At 39.6% G+C, this 15,957-nt stretch overlaps 1 protein-coding gene across 1 annotated transcript in view; it reads right to left on the minus strand.

Moving 5' to 3' along the window:
- Positions 1 to 2,505: 2,505 nt before the first annotated feature.
- Positions 2,506 to 15,957, minus strand: part of DNAH3 (dynein axonemal heavy chain 3) — a 57,104-nt gene continuing 43,652 nt past the window's right edge. The window contains exons 51-62 of the mRNA XM_059861594.1: positions 15,567 to 15,749; positions 14,480 to 14,678; positions 11,442 to 13,583; positions 10,244 to 10,469; positions 9,677 to 9,921; positions 8,218 to 8,334; positions 7,296 to 7,450; positions 6,390 to 6,557; positions 5,441 to 5,583; positions 4,769 to 4,973; positions 3,392 to 3,529; positions 2,506 to 3,214 (exon numbers count right to left, since the gene is read on the minus strand). Coding sequence (XP_059717577.1) covers positions 2,861 to 3,214; positions 3,392 to 3,529; positions 4,769 to 4,973; positions 5,441 to 5,583; positions 6,390 to 6,557; positions 7,296 to 7,450; positions 8,218 to 8,334; positions 9,677 to 9,921; positions 10,244 to 10,469; positions 11,442 to 13,583; positions 14,480 to 14,678; positions 15,567 to 15,749 — 4,275 coding nt within the window. The 3' untranslated portion in view covers positions 2,506 to 2,860. The remainder of the gene's footprint in view (positions 3,215 to 3,391; positions 3,530 to 4,768; positions 4,974 to 5,440; positions 5,584 to 6,389; positions 6,558 to 7,295; positions 7,451 to 8,217; positions 8,335 to 9,676; positions 9,922 to 10,243; positions 10,470 to 11,441; positions 13,584 to 14,479; positions 14,679 to 15,566; positions 15,750 to 15,957) is intronic.

Genomic DNA, 15,957 nt, shown 5'->3' on the forward strand with positions numbered 1-15,957 from the left:
CCATTACTTTTTCTGTACTAGGGAGGGCAGCCTAGGAAATCATGTACTGCTGTAATCATCAGCTAAAGCAGGTCAGCCATGCCTCCTCCCTGGGGAGGGGATGCACAAGCCCTCTCTCACAGACTCCTATCTATGTATTTTTTATCATGTCTACAAAAACTTAAAATACATTTTAGTGACATTCCAAGAGATGCCTTCATATCAAATCTAAACATCAGCACACAGGCAGCATTTAGAAAATCAACACAGGAACAAGGACATTGCACACATGTCATAGCAAAGTCACTGTATATTTACAAGAACCACAACTGTGGCATTTAATAAACTATCAATTACTGTTTGTTCACAAAAAGGGGGTTAACAAGCAACCCACATGGCAAGCTATTACACAGATTTCTAACAGTTTAAAAGTAATTGATCTCCATAAAATATAATTTAGTTAGTGAATCTGACTTCTAAAAATGGTTTAATTTAGAGGACTGTTTGCAAGACTAGTATTATCTACAAGAGGATTGACAAACCTTCATTTTAGAGTTAATTGTTGTTAGCCCATCCTCCCTTTCAGCAGGTGAGGTGTCACCAGGGCCTTGATATAGAAGCTGTGTCTGAGCAGAAAGATCCTTCTGAGAGCAGTGACTGAGCTGATCAATCCATAGGGAAGGATTTAACAGCCAGGTCCTGCCCCTGTGGCTTGCACACAGAGCTTCCACACAAGGAGGCTTATGACTGGTTTATTATCTCTGACACCACAGTCACCTAATTAGTGATCTGAACTGTTGATGCAATTACAACAATTAGATGCAGACATTCAAAAATCAAATAATCACCACAATGCTTTTTTTAAATGTATAATACAGTTCTGTTAATTTAAGTTATATGAAAACTACTAAGTATCTCTCTTATGAACTCTAAGAAAATAATTTTTTTCAAGGACCAATTTTGATTTATTTATTTATAGATCTACTGAAACATGATTCTCTTCTTAAAAACTGTTGTCTGTTTGGATGAGTGTGCTGTAACATTCATAAACAAGTTTTATTTTGGTATAGGTGCCAAATATCATTTAGTCTAATTTGTTAAGAGTAGTTTCTTCCTCAGTAATTTGAAACACATGCACATCTCTGTCCCTTTTAATAAAACAAGTATCCTTTAGGTGTCCTAGCCTGACATCTTTGCTCTACTCCCACATAGCAGTGATGCACCAAGTGCCTGGTGCTGCTCTGTTAATGAGGTGTCAGGTGTGGTGCATGAAGCTGCTGTTTACCTGTGCACCTTCCTGCAGAGCAGCACTGCACACACCCCCAACACTTCTGCCTGACCTTGCAGCACCATTCTTAACAGTTACTGTTTTCTGAATATCTGCACAAAACAAACCAGTGGTTAATAAAACAATCATGAACTGTTTTCACCTAAGGACAACACAACAGACAAATTCCTATGGCAAGAACTGTGTCTTTTAAGGAATTGTAGCAGCACCCCTTAATGCTTGAAGCAGGATACTGGGAATTGCCAAATGATGGCTGAATCTCTGACTTTGTGAGGCCTCCAGCAAGTCATTAAAATGCTGCAATTTGGGTAATGAAAAAAAATACAAGACCCCCAATTAGTGGATGTCTGTTTAGTGCATGTTTTTTTAAATGTTTGCCTTGATCTTTGTGCTTCTCTTGTCCTGTGTACACAACAAGTCTAATGATGCATCTTTAGTACCTTCTTGGCATGCTGTGGGGATTAGTTAATGACTGCACAGCTCTTTGAAGATGTTCGGGCTATTTTATTTTTAATTAATGTTTGCAAGCTACTTTGAGCTTCTCTGATGAAAGGGCTTAAACAAGTACAAAATTTCAGGCAGTTATTAGTCCAACATGCAAGAGGGCAAGATGAGGAAGTTGGGGTAGAGTCAATTTTCCTCACTGGCTGGTATGGGGCTGTGTTTTGGATTGTGCTGAACACGGGGTTGATAACACAGAGATGTTTTTGTTATTGCTGAGCAGAGATTGCACAGAGCCAAGGCCTTTTCTGCTTTTCATACTGCCAGGCTGGGGAGGAATGTGGGGGTGTCTGGGAGGGTGGGAGGAGACACAGCCAGGACAGGTGACCCCAAATGAGCAAAGGGACATTGCAGAGCATGTGACATCATGATCAGTGTTAAAAGTGGGGGAGAAGAGGGGGACATTTGGAGTGATGGCTTCCCAAGTCACCATTACATGTGATGGGCCCCTGCTCTCCTGGGAATAGCTGAACACCTGCCTGCCTGTGGGAAGCAGGGAGTTAATTGTTTTGCCTTGTTTGTGTGCATAGCTTTTCTTTCCCTGTTAAACTGTCTTTATCTCACCCCATGAGATAGTGGGGGGTGAGTGGCTGTGTGGGGCTGGGCTGCTGGCAGGAAGTGAAGTGAGACTATGGGAGATAGAAAACAGCTCCATGTATCAGGTGCCTGGAATATGTAGGTAAATAATATTGAAAAAAAAAAAAGTTATATGGCACAAGCATACTGTTCTGAGTTCCCAATACATGTGCTGTGGAGAGGTTTTCCATGGAAATTCTGACACATCATCAAGGACTGACTACAGTTTTATAATACAGCTTGGGTAGCTCATTCTGTCTGAGGATTGGAGGATTGGTTTCATATGTTGACAACAGAATATTCTCATCTCCTCTCTCCTTGTCCTACATACTCCTGAGACACAGAAGTGGTAGGCAAATCCAAAATCTTTTTACAAGAGTTGTAGATTCCCAGTAAAATCAGCATCAAAATCTTTAGGCACAATTTCATTTAAAAAAAAAAAAAACAAAAAAACAAACCAGCCATGCAGCCATTGAGGAGTAAAGCAGATCTTTACAATCTCAATATTGCACCCTCTCAGTCATCCAGCTGGCACAGGGCTGCCACACCTCTATTTATCCAGTGTTTCTGGGGCTTGTCTGAAGGGAGTTCAATGGACAGAACATAGTTGGTTGAGTGCCCAGTGGTGGATAAGACACCTCTTCTTTCACTTGTCTTGTACACAGGGCATGAATAGATGTTCTCATGAAGAAACTTGGAACTTTCTCCAGGTTTCAGCCATATTATGGGCAAAGGATCATAGAGGATTTTTGGTAGTGATTCTCCAATTACCAAGGATTCTCTATCCCATCGTGCACCTTCCAAAAAAAGGCCTCTCACAAAAGCCCCATCTTCTGGCATTTTCTCCATTGTGTGCTCCTGTTTCATCACCTGCAATGATTAAACCATTGTTTGATTTTATCTGGAGTACACTAAATCCTGTAAGTGACAGTCTGAAATTGCTCCTTTAAATAAAATACTTTTTCATCTGAAAACTCTGTTTCTTGCTGCCCCAGAACATTTTTCAAGCTGTTCAAGAAAAACAAAATTCTTCTGCATTTTTCTTACCTCAAACTCAAATCCAATGTGGTCAATTGGGATGGTGTATTTTCTGGCAAAGTTTTGTAGAACACCAGTCAAAAAAGACTGAGTGAAGAAGAATCCTGAGAGCCAAAAGACTGTGGGTGGCCCCTTGTCAACCCAATCCTGAATAAGGAGAGAGAAAACAAATGTAAGAAAAATTCCAATATATTTGTGGCTTCACTGTGCCAATTCACCAGCAAAGGATGCCTTTTCAGATACACTTTAACAACACTATGAGATCTAAGCCTGGATGGGACCTTCTGCATCTTTCCATCAATTTTCTGTTTTTCAGAGACAACAAATCACAGAAGTTAGTTCTTTAGGATGGCAACAAAAATAATCACTCATTCTGAAACAACCAGAACTCAGTGCTACTGAGAAAAAATTCAGAAAGTAGCATAAGCATGTTTTGTTTAGTCTAGATAGTGGCCTCTAAAAACAAGAAAAGTAATTGAATTTGGACACTTTTATTAAAATACTTTCTTTTACAATCTTGTAAACACCAATTTCCTAACATGAAAAAAGGCCAAATTCTTTTTCATTCTCCACTGACCAATGTCTCTTCACTGATCACTGTGAGGGCACTCATTACAGCCTACACATCAGATCCTAGCAGAGAAAATCATTCCTGTACAGAGATGCCACATAAGGATGTCTTGGACCTTGTCCACACAATGCAGTAGGAAAAAGCAAAACAAGGGCAAAATGTCTTCACTACTGTAGGTTATTTGGAGACCAAATGCTCTGATCCAGCAAGCAGGAAATTCTGCCATTTATAAAAATCTCAGACACTTCTTCCTAGCTTTCTTCTCTCCTGACTTCTATGGGGTTTCACTGCATCTCAGTAGCTCACTATTTAGGGTACACCCAAAATTTTAAGTAGTTTTAAGAGTGCAAAGGAAATAATGAAATGGCAAGTTAAAAATAAAATAGCCTGTTCAAAAAGTGTGTGAAAGTGGTGCCACATTTGAAAGATATTTACAGACATGTATATGAAATTTCATAGTGCCTGTTATGCAGTGGTTCTAAAGCATTCTCACACCCAGCTCAGTGTCCTTTCAGCAAGGAAGTCATTAAGACACCAATTCAAACTAAAATGAATCTTCTAGAAATAGAAACTGGGAAACCACCAAAAGCAGCACTGGATTAGTACCAAGGGATCAAGCTCCCAGCTCACCCAGAGCAATTGCCCAGCTGACTGCAGTGCTGCTAATGCAGAGTGCATTTGGCCAGGAGTGTGTGTGAGCAGCTCACAGTCTGGAGCTACCCAGGGACTGCTGAGCAAGGACAGCACTGACACACTCTCCCCATCCACCTTTCAGCTACAAGTCCCCAGGACCCCTCAGTGTCAGCTGAGCAGACCTGGAAGAACTCCAAGCGACAGAGGAGATCGGACACGTAACTTCCCAGAGGCTTCAGTGATGGATAGGATTTGGCAGCCCACATGGATGGCACTTTTCCCATTAGCATGCTGTTGAAAACATCCTCAAGCTCAGAAGACATCAACACTTGGCCTTTAATGGCTTTGCCTATATTAATGAGGCTGCTCCGAACAACTTCAGTAAGCCTTGAGAGAAAACAAAGGAATTGTCATTATTTACCTCTCACTACCTGGCTAAATACCCCTCAGGCCAGCTTGAATGAAGGGTTGATAGAGGTGGTAAAAGTCCTGTCAGAAATTCCTTATCTCACCTGTAGTTATCAAAATTCTTACTTAACTTTAGAAAAGCAAACAAATGAGAGACACGCACACAAATAAAAGACAGTGAAAACTTTCACTCTAGACAAGGGAAATCAAGTGACAAGAGCTTTGTAGCACTCACGGTCAAGAGTGTGCTGTGAATATTGGGGCCTGGGTATAACAAAGACTAAAGGAGGCTGCTGTACCTCAGCACAACAAACTCAAATGTGATTTAAGTTCATACTCCAAGAATACAAGTACTACTGCTATATACAGGTAGTCAGAGCAGCTAGCACCAATGAACACAAGCATATTTCAGTTTAACAAGTACTACACAAAACACTGAGCCATACCTGTTAAATCTAATTAGTTCTTGCCTAAGAACTGTGTTCATGGACTCTTCATAAAGTACTGGGTATGCCTTCATCACTTCTTCCATATCAAAGCTACTTGGTAGTTTGGATAGGATGTCCTGTGCCAAATCTTCAACAACTTCCTGAAGTCACAAGTTTGCAGTAAATAACAAATATTTCTTTTTTTCACTCCTATTTTTATTTATTAAATTCCACAAAACACTATGGATTTTATATTTTTTCTGTAAAACCACATAGGTATTTTAGTCCATTTTCCTAAAGATACAGTGCTTTTATGCTCTTCCTCACTTTGAGCATCATCCTGTCTTGTTCTGCATGTGCCTGCTTGCTCCTTCCTTCTCAATAATTTTATATTTGTTAGTAATTTTTAATTTGCAACAAGATTTTAGGTGATTTCTAAGGAGACAGGCAGGAGAGCAGACAAGCACAATCCTCTTACTGCCACAACGAAGGAAAAGATGAAGTGTGCAGCATGAACAAAAAAAAGGGGAAGACCCCATGAATAACCCAGCCACAAGAGAAGCTTTATTTACAGAATATTAGACATCAGAGAATATGATCACTAGACAACCCTGCAGGAAATGAGGCGCCATCAATTCCACTTTCAAGAATCCACTTGTGTATAAAATATAGGAAGTCAAATCTGAGAGGCTTGAAATGTCATTTATCCATCTCCCAAAGGGGCATGGATTTGGCCTGAGTAAACTGAGCTGCCAGGACTTGTGGTATTAATCTGTTTGAATGCAGAGTCATGAAGGTATCTTCCATCTTTAAAGGTGCTATGCCAAATCTGCTTCTCTACAGGGACATTCACATCTACTCCCAGAGCTACAGACATGAGATGAGAAGTGCTGGATTACTCTGAGATCTAGGACATGCCAGGAAAGGGCCTTTCCAGAGTGCCAATTGATCTTTCTTCCCCAGTTACCTGAGGGGACTTGCCAGCTCCTCCTGCTTCTCTAGGCAAAGTCAGGAGCACTGCATGGAAAAGCTGGTTGGTCTCCTGGTTATCCTTGGTGATGTCTGCATTTTCATGAAGTCCAAACACTTCAGGGTGTGTTGTAATTGGCAAACCTCGTATGTACTCAATATAAGACTGTAAAACAAACATTCGGATACCAGACATCATATAATGTGATAGTCAGAAATTATCCAACTGGGACAGAACCTTCCCATTTACAACTAAAGATGGTAGCTCCCTGTTAAACACATCCAGGAATTGACTGACTCTCCACAGAGATAAATATAAAAGTTCTGAGTGATTCAAAAACTCACGGAGGAGTTATTATTACCACCCTCGTGTAAGTGGCAAGAGAAAGGAAAGCACATTAGAAATATCCAAGGAGTGCTGGTAGGAGTCACAGAAGGATGCTGGATGTGTCATCCCTACAACTGTGGGATCTGAGCACATTCATTATCTCTGTGCAGCTGTTAGAAAGGAAAAAGAGAATGGAAGTTGAGTATACACATGCCATTCCACCTCTTCCTCCTGATTGCTGCTTTCAAGGTCAGACTGGTTGCAAGGAAGTGCAGAAGTACCATGTAAATTCCTGCAGCCTGACTCCTGCTGGCCTTCTAGAACTGTCCTGGAAACCTGCACAGGGGTGCTTTCTCTCTTCATCAACAAATGCCAGAGTACTGAATGATCTCTACATCCCCACTGGGGTATGGCAGATATTAAGTACCAGATTCATATTTCATACACAAGACACATTCTGGCATGGCTTTAAGATATTATGGGGTGCATTTCTATTTGTCCTATTCAGCATTATCCAAGCACAGTGTAGGTAATTTCTTCCCCAATAATTCAGAGAATTTACACTTGTCTTCTTACCTCATAGGGGCCATGTGGTGGTATGTAGTAGTCACCTCCAGCTGAGAGCATGTACTTCTCCTGCTCTATGTCCTTGTTGTAGACTGTGGAAAGAAGGGACAGGAGAAGACGCCTGTCTTTATCATCTGTCACTCTACCTCCATAGTTACACTCCCCTGGAAAAAGACAAAGAAAAACAGGACAAAAAAACTGAAATTAATGAACAAATAAGAATTGTTTTGCAATAAGGTAAAACTCTAATAAGTTGAAGCTCCAAAACTCCAGATCTTCCAAAGTCTTCAATTGATTAAATGGAAATTAGATACTTGAACATCTAAGGGCCAAATGTATGTGTCTTGATGATAGAAGGTTTAAGGAACACTATCAGTTGGTCTGAGAAACTGCTACTCATGTCCCAGAATTCTTTTTCATGAAGCTAATCATAACATTAACAAAAATCAAGAATGACAAGGCTGACAAAGGAGGTGCCAAAAAGCAGCTTATCTCCCAGAATAGCCACAGCAGCTGAGTTATTTACACACATCAACACCTCCTGCTTTAAACCCCTGAGTGTTACCACATCCTCTGGTGAAGCCCCAAGGCTTCCTGTGTGAGTCTCACAGTGATCAGAAAGGTGAACCAGAGGCCATTGATGGTTTTAGGTGATGAGCATGAAGCAAAGACCAGGAGGTTTGCTGGGCCATCAGTAATTGTAGCCATGTACAAGTCAAAACAATAATGACATCTGAGGGTTTGGGATCCAGCTCCATTTACAGTCCAACTCCAACACCCATCCAATGACAGCCACATTGTTTGTGGAAGGCCAGTAAAACCAACTGTGGAATCCACTCAATTTGTTGAGAACTCACCAGTTTATCAGTGTATCAGCTGAAAGCGCCCAGCAAAGTCAACAAACACATGTGAGAGGATGTAATGTCTGTACCTGTTAGATAGGTCAGAGCTTCAAATGGGATTTCATCATATTCATTCAGAAACATCTGGATCTGTTGCATACTGATTCTGAGGTCAGACTCGTTGAATTCATATGGAATATTCCAACCTGTTCAATTCAGAGGAGATACACAGGGCAGTGGTGCAATGCACTGACAGCTGGGCTCAGGAAATTCTGATGTTGGTACTACACTCCTCCTACAGAGCTGAACATACAACTGCCAGATAGTCTAGAAGCAGCCTGGAATATACAAGGCTGTTCATTAAGCATAAACTAATTCTGGCATCACAATATCCTGAAAATTATATTTTACCTGCTTGGTACTTTAAGCTAATCTGTTGCTATCTGGACACAATGAGAACAGGGGTTTTTAATTCATTTATTGATTTCAATTTTTAGTCTGCCCATCTATTAATACTGCTTGCAGATGACATTCACAGTAACAGTACAACAAAACAAGCAAGCAAGCAGACAAACAAACAGAAAAATACTCCAAATGAAAGAATCCTTCAGAAAGCCTAAATCCTTAGTGCAAACCAAAAATAGGGCTATTGATGCAACTATCCTTCTTCACCCAGATAGTTGGTCACATTAGCAGTAGATGTTACAGTAGAAAATAGCCTCTTGAAAATTCAGTTTTACTCTAAAGTAGTAAGTCAGTGTCTTCATACTGGAAGTTTAGTGCTTATTAAAACAGCTGACTATTAAAATAATGACAGTGGCTTTCAGTCAAAATGTAGTATTTCCTAACAGCAACCTATTATGAGGAAAACAGACTCAGCTGGAATGGAAGACTGAGAACTTCATTTACACAAGGGCAGAGCATAAACTTTATATACTTATAAAAATGGATTCTCTAAGCCCATACATTTCTATGCTATACAGAAATTCTATATAGTTTTCTACATATTTGAAGATTACAGAAAAAAGCTGAAGTACAAATCTTATGAATACATATATTTTCATTGCTATGTTATAAACAACACACTGCAGCTACATAGATTTGTTTCACACCAAGGAAATACATGCACTAGGTTTGATAAAACAAAGTATGCACATAATTAACAAAAGCAGAAGAGAAGGCAGCATAGTTTTAATTATAAAAATTTAAAACAGGTCTGAATTTGATTGTTAGTAAGAACCACAGTAATAAGTTAATAATTTAGTAAGCTATAATTTCATGTAACTACTGTATAATATATTAATTTGGAAAAATAGTACTTTCTAGTCTTCTCCATGGTAATACTTTTAATAGCTTCAAAAGTAGCTTTGGCTGAACAAGAATCCCTGCAAATAACAGATTTTAGACTTTATGATGTTCTGTGCAAAGCAGATTGCACTCTTGTAATAGTGTTAACAGTACTGCCTTTTTACAGAGAGACTCCAGCAATGCATTTCAAAAGAACAAATCTTTGTTTCGAAATGAAGTGCAAAATAATCTAAAACTTACCCAGTGGGCCGAAGTTTCTCCTTTCCTGCACAACAGCATGAAAAAAGCAAAGACCAAAGAGCAGTTTTTGCCACATTTTTGGCTTTTGGCAGCTTTTAAAAAACACAGGGTCGGAGATGGGGTCGTTCAGGTACGAGCGAAGGAGGTTCACCCTAACACCTTTTGGAGGCTCATTCGTCATTTTGATGCCATTCTGGAGGATACTAACAGGAAACTTTTCTGATGGGTAACTAGTTAACCACAACCTAAAAAGAAGTTTGACAAGCACATTATTAAAAAATCATAGAATAGTAAGAGCAGTAGTAATAATACTAATTTTGAAATCAATAATATAATCCTGCATCTTGATCTTTAGAAGACTAAGTTTTACTACTTGCTTAACTATAAAGATAACATCTAAATTTGGACAGATAGAAAAGATGACCTCTTAATTTTTATCACTGCACATAAATTATATGAATGTCATACTCAGACATTCTTACAGAAGTATTTTAATTTCTTTTTAGTAGTGTTTTCAGCAAACAAGAAATGCTCACATTAAAAAGTGCAAAATACTAAAACTCCTACCTGAACTTATCATTGGTATTCTCAGGCACTATAACTTCCTCACAGATTTTTTCCAAGGCAGGCATCCAGCTGGTTGCAAGATGGCAGTTTTGTAACACTACCCAGGTTCCATCAGTAATAGCCTGGTAAATCATTTTTTCTGCTATTGGGCCCTGGCCCTGGCCCAGTGAAACAGTTTGAACGCTTGAGCTTCCCATGCTAACATCATCAGCAAATTTTAGCAAACCTGTGATGGCAAGTTTTATACATGCAAAAAAAATACAAAGTCTATTAGAAAGTAGAATATGTTATATTCATCATCTTTATAATATAATTAAAGGGAGAAAAATCAACAAATATTTTACTCAATTAAAAAAAAAAAAAGAAAACACAAAAACATCTCCACCTCAACAACCCAGAAGTAGTATCATATGCTGTATCAGTCACTGTGTCTCTGAGGCATATACTAAAATTTAGGGGTATTAATTAAAAAAAAAAACAAAAAAAAAACCAAAAAAACAAAAACTAGCCAGGTTAAATGGCTGATCTCTTCTTTGGCCCCAAGTGTTCAGTTCCAGGCTGCACAACAGCCCTCAACTCTCTCTATTGGATGGGTACAATTGTTTATGGGGGTTGAGCTGCAAACTGGATCTTTACATCTGGCTAAAAATAGACCTCCAGCTTTGCTATCAAAATCAGTACTTTCTGGAAATACATCCTTATGGTATGGCTCCATATCACAATTCTTTTGGCAGAAAACCAGATTTAAAAATAATCTCGGTGGTTATACTTTAAAGGACATTCAACAAATGTGCTTTTAAGTGTGGCCTATACACCATTTAATTAGTAACTGAGAGGGAGGAAACTTACTGGAGGAGGGGTTGCAATAAAGACTGGGCCAAACCTCCAACACCCACTGAAAGAATTGTAATGCAGGTACAAATTATAAACTGGTCTGAATGCTTCAATCTGTTAGATCCCCAAATTGCTGCTCAGAGACCGAGACATTCCATCACCACTACTTTCACTCCACCCCCTAACAATTTTACTACTGTTGTTTATATATGGGCAGATGCCAGTGTCTGATATTCCATCACTGTTGTATTGTACTTTAAAGACACTTTAAAGATCAAATGAGGGGGCCTACACTATTAACAGTTTAGTCAGACTCAGTGACATTTAACCAGACAAAAAAAGATTTTTTTAATACCAATCTCACCTGCCATAGGATCAGCACCAGGTGATAATATAAAAATCAAAGGGGCACAACAATTTGAGTCACTGTAACTTCTTCCAAGATCAAATGTAGGTGGTTCAATGAATGTTCTTCCCATGTGTTCCACGATGAAGATCTGCACTGCTGGGACAATTTTGTCAGGTCGCAAACACCTGAGAATAACCATGCGATCCAAGCCCGTCAGTGAGTTCCAGTCATCTGGGAAGGCTTCCTCATGGGGCCTGACAGAGTCATAGATTGGCTTCCACTTGGAAGAATTGTCTCTGACATGTTCCATTAGTCCCTGCAGGTTGGTAAGGCAAGACGCACGAACGAGCTCGGCCCATGATTTGTTAGACAGCCAGTCTGGAGCTGGATTGGGGTGAGGATTATCAAGAGCAACACCTCCTGTCAGGAGGAAACGCCAAACTGCATCATCTATCTGGCCTCTTCCCTTCATAATGCCTACTGTTAGAAGGAAGGAGAACAACAGTTTGTCCTTTTCAAACAGTGAACGACAGACATTATTGTAGATGCTCACTGTGAAATGCTCAGTTATATTTTTAATTCTCTCCTGTAGACGTCCACTCTTAACGCTTTTAGCAATAGACTGAACATACAAGTTAATGAACCAAATCAATGAATACTGGTACATAGGTTCAATGTTAGCCAGATCAGAGATGCAGAAGAAGACAACAGCAGAATGTACAGCAACTGGCTTATATCCCATTCGAGTAGAATCTATTTCCTTCTCAGTTACAGAGGCAATTTGTTGCTTTTCAGAGATTTCTGCAGACAATTCCTTGGATGAAGACAAAATATTAATTGCTGTTTCATCCTCTAAGATGTTTCCTTCTGAATGGGAAAGGACCTCCAGGATTTTATCTTCTAATTCCTTTAGTTGTTTCTTATTGGCTGCACTTTCTAGAATTAGTTGGTTTTTCTTTTCTTCTAGCTCAGGCTTTTCCTTTGCAGCTACAATTCCAAGAAGCTGGTCCTGAAGACCCAAAGGTGTAATCATGAAATTGAGTAGACAAACCTTCACAGCCACTTCAGGATAATAATGAGGATTTCTTAAGTGGGTTGTCATATAAAACCTGAAGTCTCTTGAATATTCAATTATATTTTCCCCTAATTTCATGTATTCTACTCCATGTTGTTTGAATGTTTGCTTTAATAAAATAGGTTCTAAGAAAGCGTCTAACTCTTCACCAATATTTTCTAGCAAGACTGGTGTTCCAAGCTGAAGAGCAGTTTCTAACGTCCTCACATAATGTGTGTCAGATAATTTGATAACTGACAGCTTGTTAGTTTTCTCCATATTTTTTATCCACTTATTAGCTTGCCTTTGAGGATCTATCATTAAAGCCCATCTTCTTGAGTTAGAAACAATTACACCATTGTCAATGGAGAAAGAATCAACTGGCAATCCAGCAATCTGCCACGCACGGATTTTGACTGGATCCCCTAATGTATTACTTAAGCTAAAATCACTGGAGCACGGAATGTTCTTCTCAATGCACAGATCCTGCCACTGCTTTTGACATTTTAGGCGATAATCGACAGTAAAGGCTCCCAAATAAGCCACAGTTCCTGATGACAACAGCACATCCCCTACTAGGTCTATGTACTGAATTCCTAACAACCGAGCAGCTTCTGTCCACCTGTCCTTCTCTCCACCCAGACCACTGATCAGCTGCTCAGCTCTCACGAGCTTTAGTGAACAACGTTCAATATTATTCTCTAACTCTATCTTTTTGTTATTCATTTCATCAAACTCATCTTGCAAAGCTTGGAGGCGATCAACAACCTCCTTAAGTTCTGCTTGTTTCACTTGCAGCTTCTGCATTTGAACGTCCAGGATCGCTTCAGCCTCCTGCAGGCGCTCGCGCTTTGGGGCCACCACTTTCTGGACACGGTCATAGACCTCCATGGCTCGCACCCACTTGCAAAGGCCTTCACAGGCAGATGAGACATTTTTTACAACCTCTGGCTGAAAATCTGGATGATTCATAAACTTCTCTCTAATTTTCTTCATTATAGCAGGAGGAATTCTATCCTTGTCATATGACTTTAATCTGTCAAGGAACTTAATATCTGAAAGAAGTTTCTTGGCTGGCCCCCAAAAGTCTTCAATCATTTTACCTATATGGCAAATAAGATTAAAATCAGGCTCAATAGAGGCATGTTCAAACTGAAAAAAATACTTTGAAACATAGTATGAAGAATTAACATCAATGATACGGCAATGGAATTTTACTATGCAAAGACTATTAAATAGTCTGGGAAAATCATTACCTAAAGGAATTAATAGGGGACCTTCAGCACCACTAACCAATGTCATATTTATTAACTGCATATTAATTCTAAATCAACCAAGCACATTAAGGGTAACAAATTACTATACAGTCTTTCTTAGCATCATCTATCAGATAAATCAGTAACTGTAGAACTATTCCTTCTTAATCTAGATAAGATCATTTTGGATGAAAGGCATTTATATAATTCTTATTTTTAATTACGAAGGATTGAACTGTATAGGTAGTACATAAGGTAGAAGAAAGAAAAGGGACTCTTTTCTACCTTGCAAATCCTGTGCAATCCACAATAGCAACATTAAACCACACAGAAAAATCTCGTTAATGTATGGCAGAGGTATAAGTAGAATTCCCTCTCCCAGCATAACTGATAGTTTGGAAGCAGGCATTACAAGGGGAAACACAGGCAGATGGTGCACAGCACACCTCCAGCACCCAGAGTTCCTCAAGGCAATGCAAATGTCAAGGTTGGGTCAAAGCAAGTTGAAGAGATGACTGTGCTGGTGACTGGGATCATGTTTACAAAGCTTGTACAACAGTGTCGGGCAAGGGCAGTATGTTAGCATGGCAAAAGCAGCTCTTGACTACTCAGTGTACTTGTCACTGCCAGCAAAATGCACCTCCAGTGCACACAGCTGCATTCATGCCAGAAGCACCTCACCAGCACATCACAGCAGCACCCACACATTCCTGGGGCAGGAATAACAAAAGCTGTGTCATTACCACTGCCACTGGGGTCGGGTTTTCTCTCTGCTTTAACTGCCCTCATGACACAGATACTCTCCATGACGAGCTTGACAGGACCAGGTGGATTCTGCATGGATTTCACAAGAGTGATGTCAGAAGGATTCAGGGTGTTTAGAGCTGCCTCTGCTGCCTCCAGAGCTGGCATAGCCTCTGCAAGGTCTGCTTCACATTCGTCCTGTGAAGACATTGGGCAGAAAGCTGTAAAACTTCACACAGTACCAGGCCTGCAGCCTGATCATCCCACTACAGCACAGCCTCACAGAACCTTCTCTCTTCTTCAATACCCATTAACCAGACTTTTCACAACATTGTGTTTCTAGGAGAGAAAACTATGTGCACAATTTCACTGCACAGTTTAAAGAGGGAAGATTTGTAGATAAATTAATAACTTCCATAAGCTGAACTGATAGTTGAAAAAGACAAGCTTTCAAGATCAAAGTCCCTCTGGTTTAGCAATGAGAATTAAAATAAATATTAGATACAGTTGTTCTTATTTAAATCTTATGGTGCTGTTCAGGTGAAAAATGGATACTGTGAAGCTTAAATTCTTTATCTTATACTCTGATCTCAGCAATTATCCATATTAAATATCACTGACATTTCCAACTAGTTACAGAAAAAATATTGAGGAATCTTGAGGCTTCCCACAGGAAATTCTGTGTTACAGATGTCTGGCTGTGGCATTACCTCTAAAGTTATGCCTAATAGGACTACATGCAGCATATGCCAAATTACCTCAGCTAACTCTAACTTAACTGTCTTTGGGCCTGGAAACAGTTAAACTCATTATTCAATCTGTTGAAAATGAGACTATATTAGTAGAGAAGTAAGAGCTATACAGCTTTTGGAAGGTGAACTAGAAAGGGAAGCTATGCAGGACTCTGAGATGCAGTCAGACTCCAAACAGCCTGAATTTACTGTGTTTCTAGTAGGAGTGGCATTCATCGTCTGCAGTTTTGTTACTTTAAGAGCTTGGCTCACGCCATTAACACATCACCACATCATCACAGCTCCCATTTACTTGGAACCCATCCTGCTCCAGGCTCAAGCCCTTGTGCTCTACCTTGATACCCTGGGCAACAGCAGCTGCATCATTGGCCTCTTTTTCATCTGCTGACACTATTGCCTTTTTTGCATCTACTTCAACTGTTTCCTTTTCAATCTTGGCCATCATTTTATCTGTTTCTGCAGATGTTTTAATCAGTTCAGGCTGAAGGTCAGTCAGTTCTTTCTGCATGTCTGCAACCTGATGAATACAACAGTAAATCAAGAAGAAATCTGGGAAAACATTGCATGCTTTTCATATCTTGATGTCTTAGGAATAAAGATTGGAAACTCCTCTAGTAATAAAATCTAAAAAAGGACATTTGATCTAAAGAATTAGTTCTCTAGTTTATTTTTGCTAAGAGCTGTTTCATTTAACTGACTCGATTTTAAAAGGTATATTTATCATC

Source organism: Haemorhous mexicanus, chromosome 17 (assembly GCF_027477595.1).
Source record: "Haemorhous mexicanus isolate bHaeMex1 chromosome 17, bHaeMex1.pri, whole genome shotgun sequence".
Classification (NCBI taxonomy): domain Eukaryota; kingdom Metazoa; phylum Chordata; class Aves; order Passeriformes; family Fringillidae; genus Haemorhous; species Haemorhous mexicanus.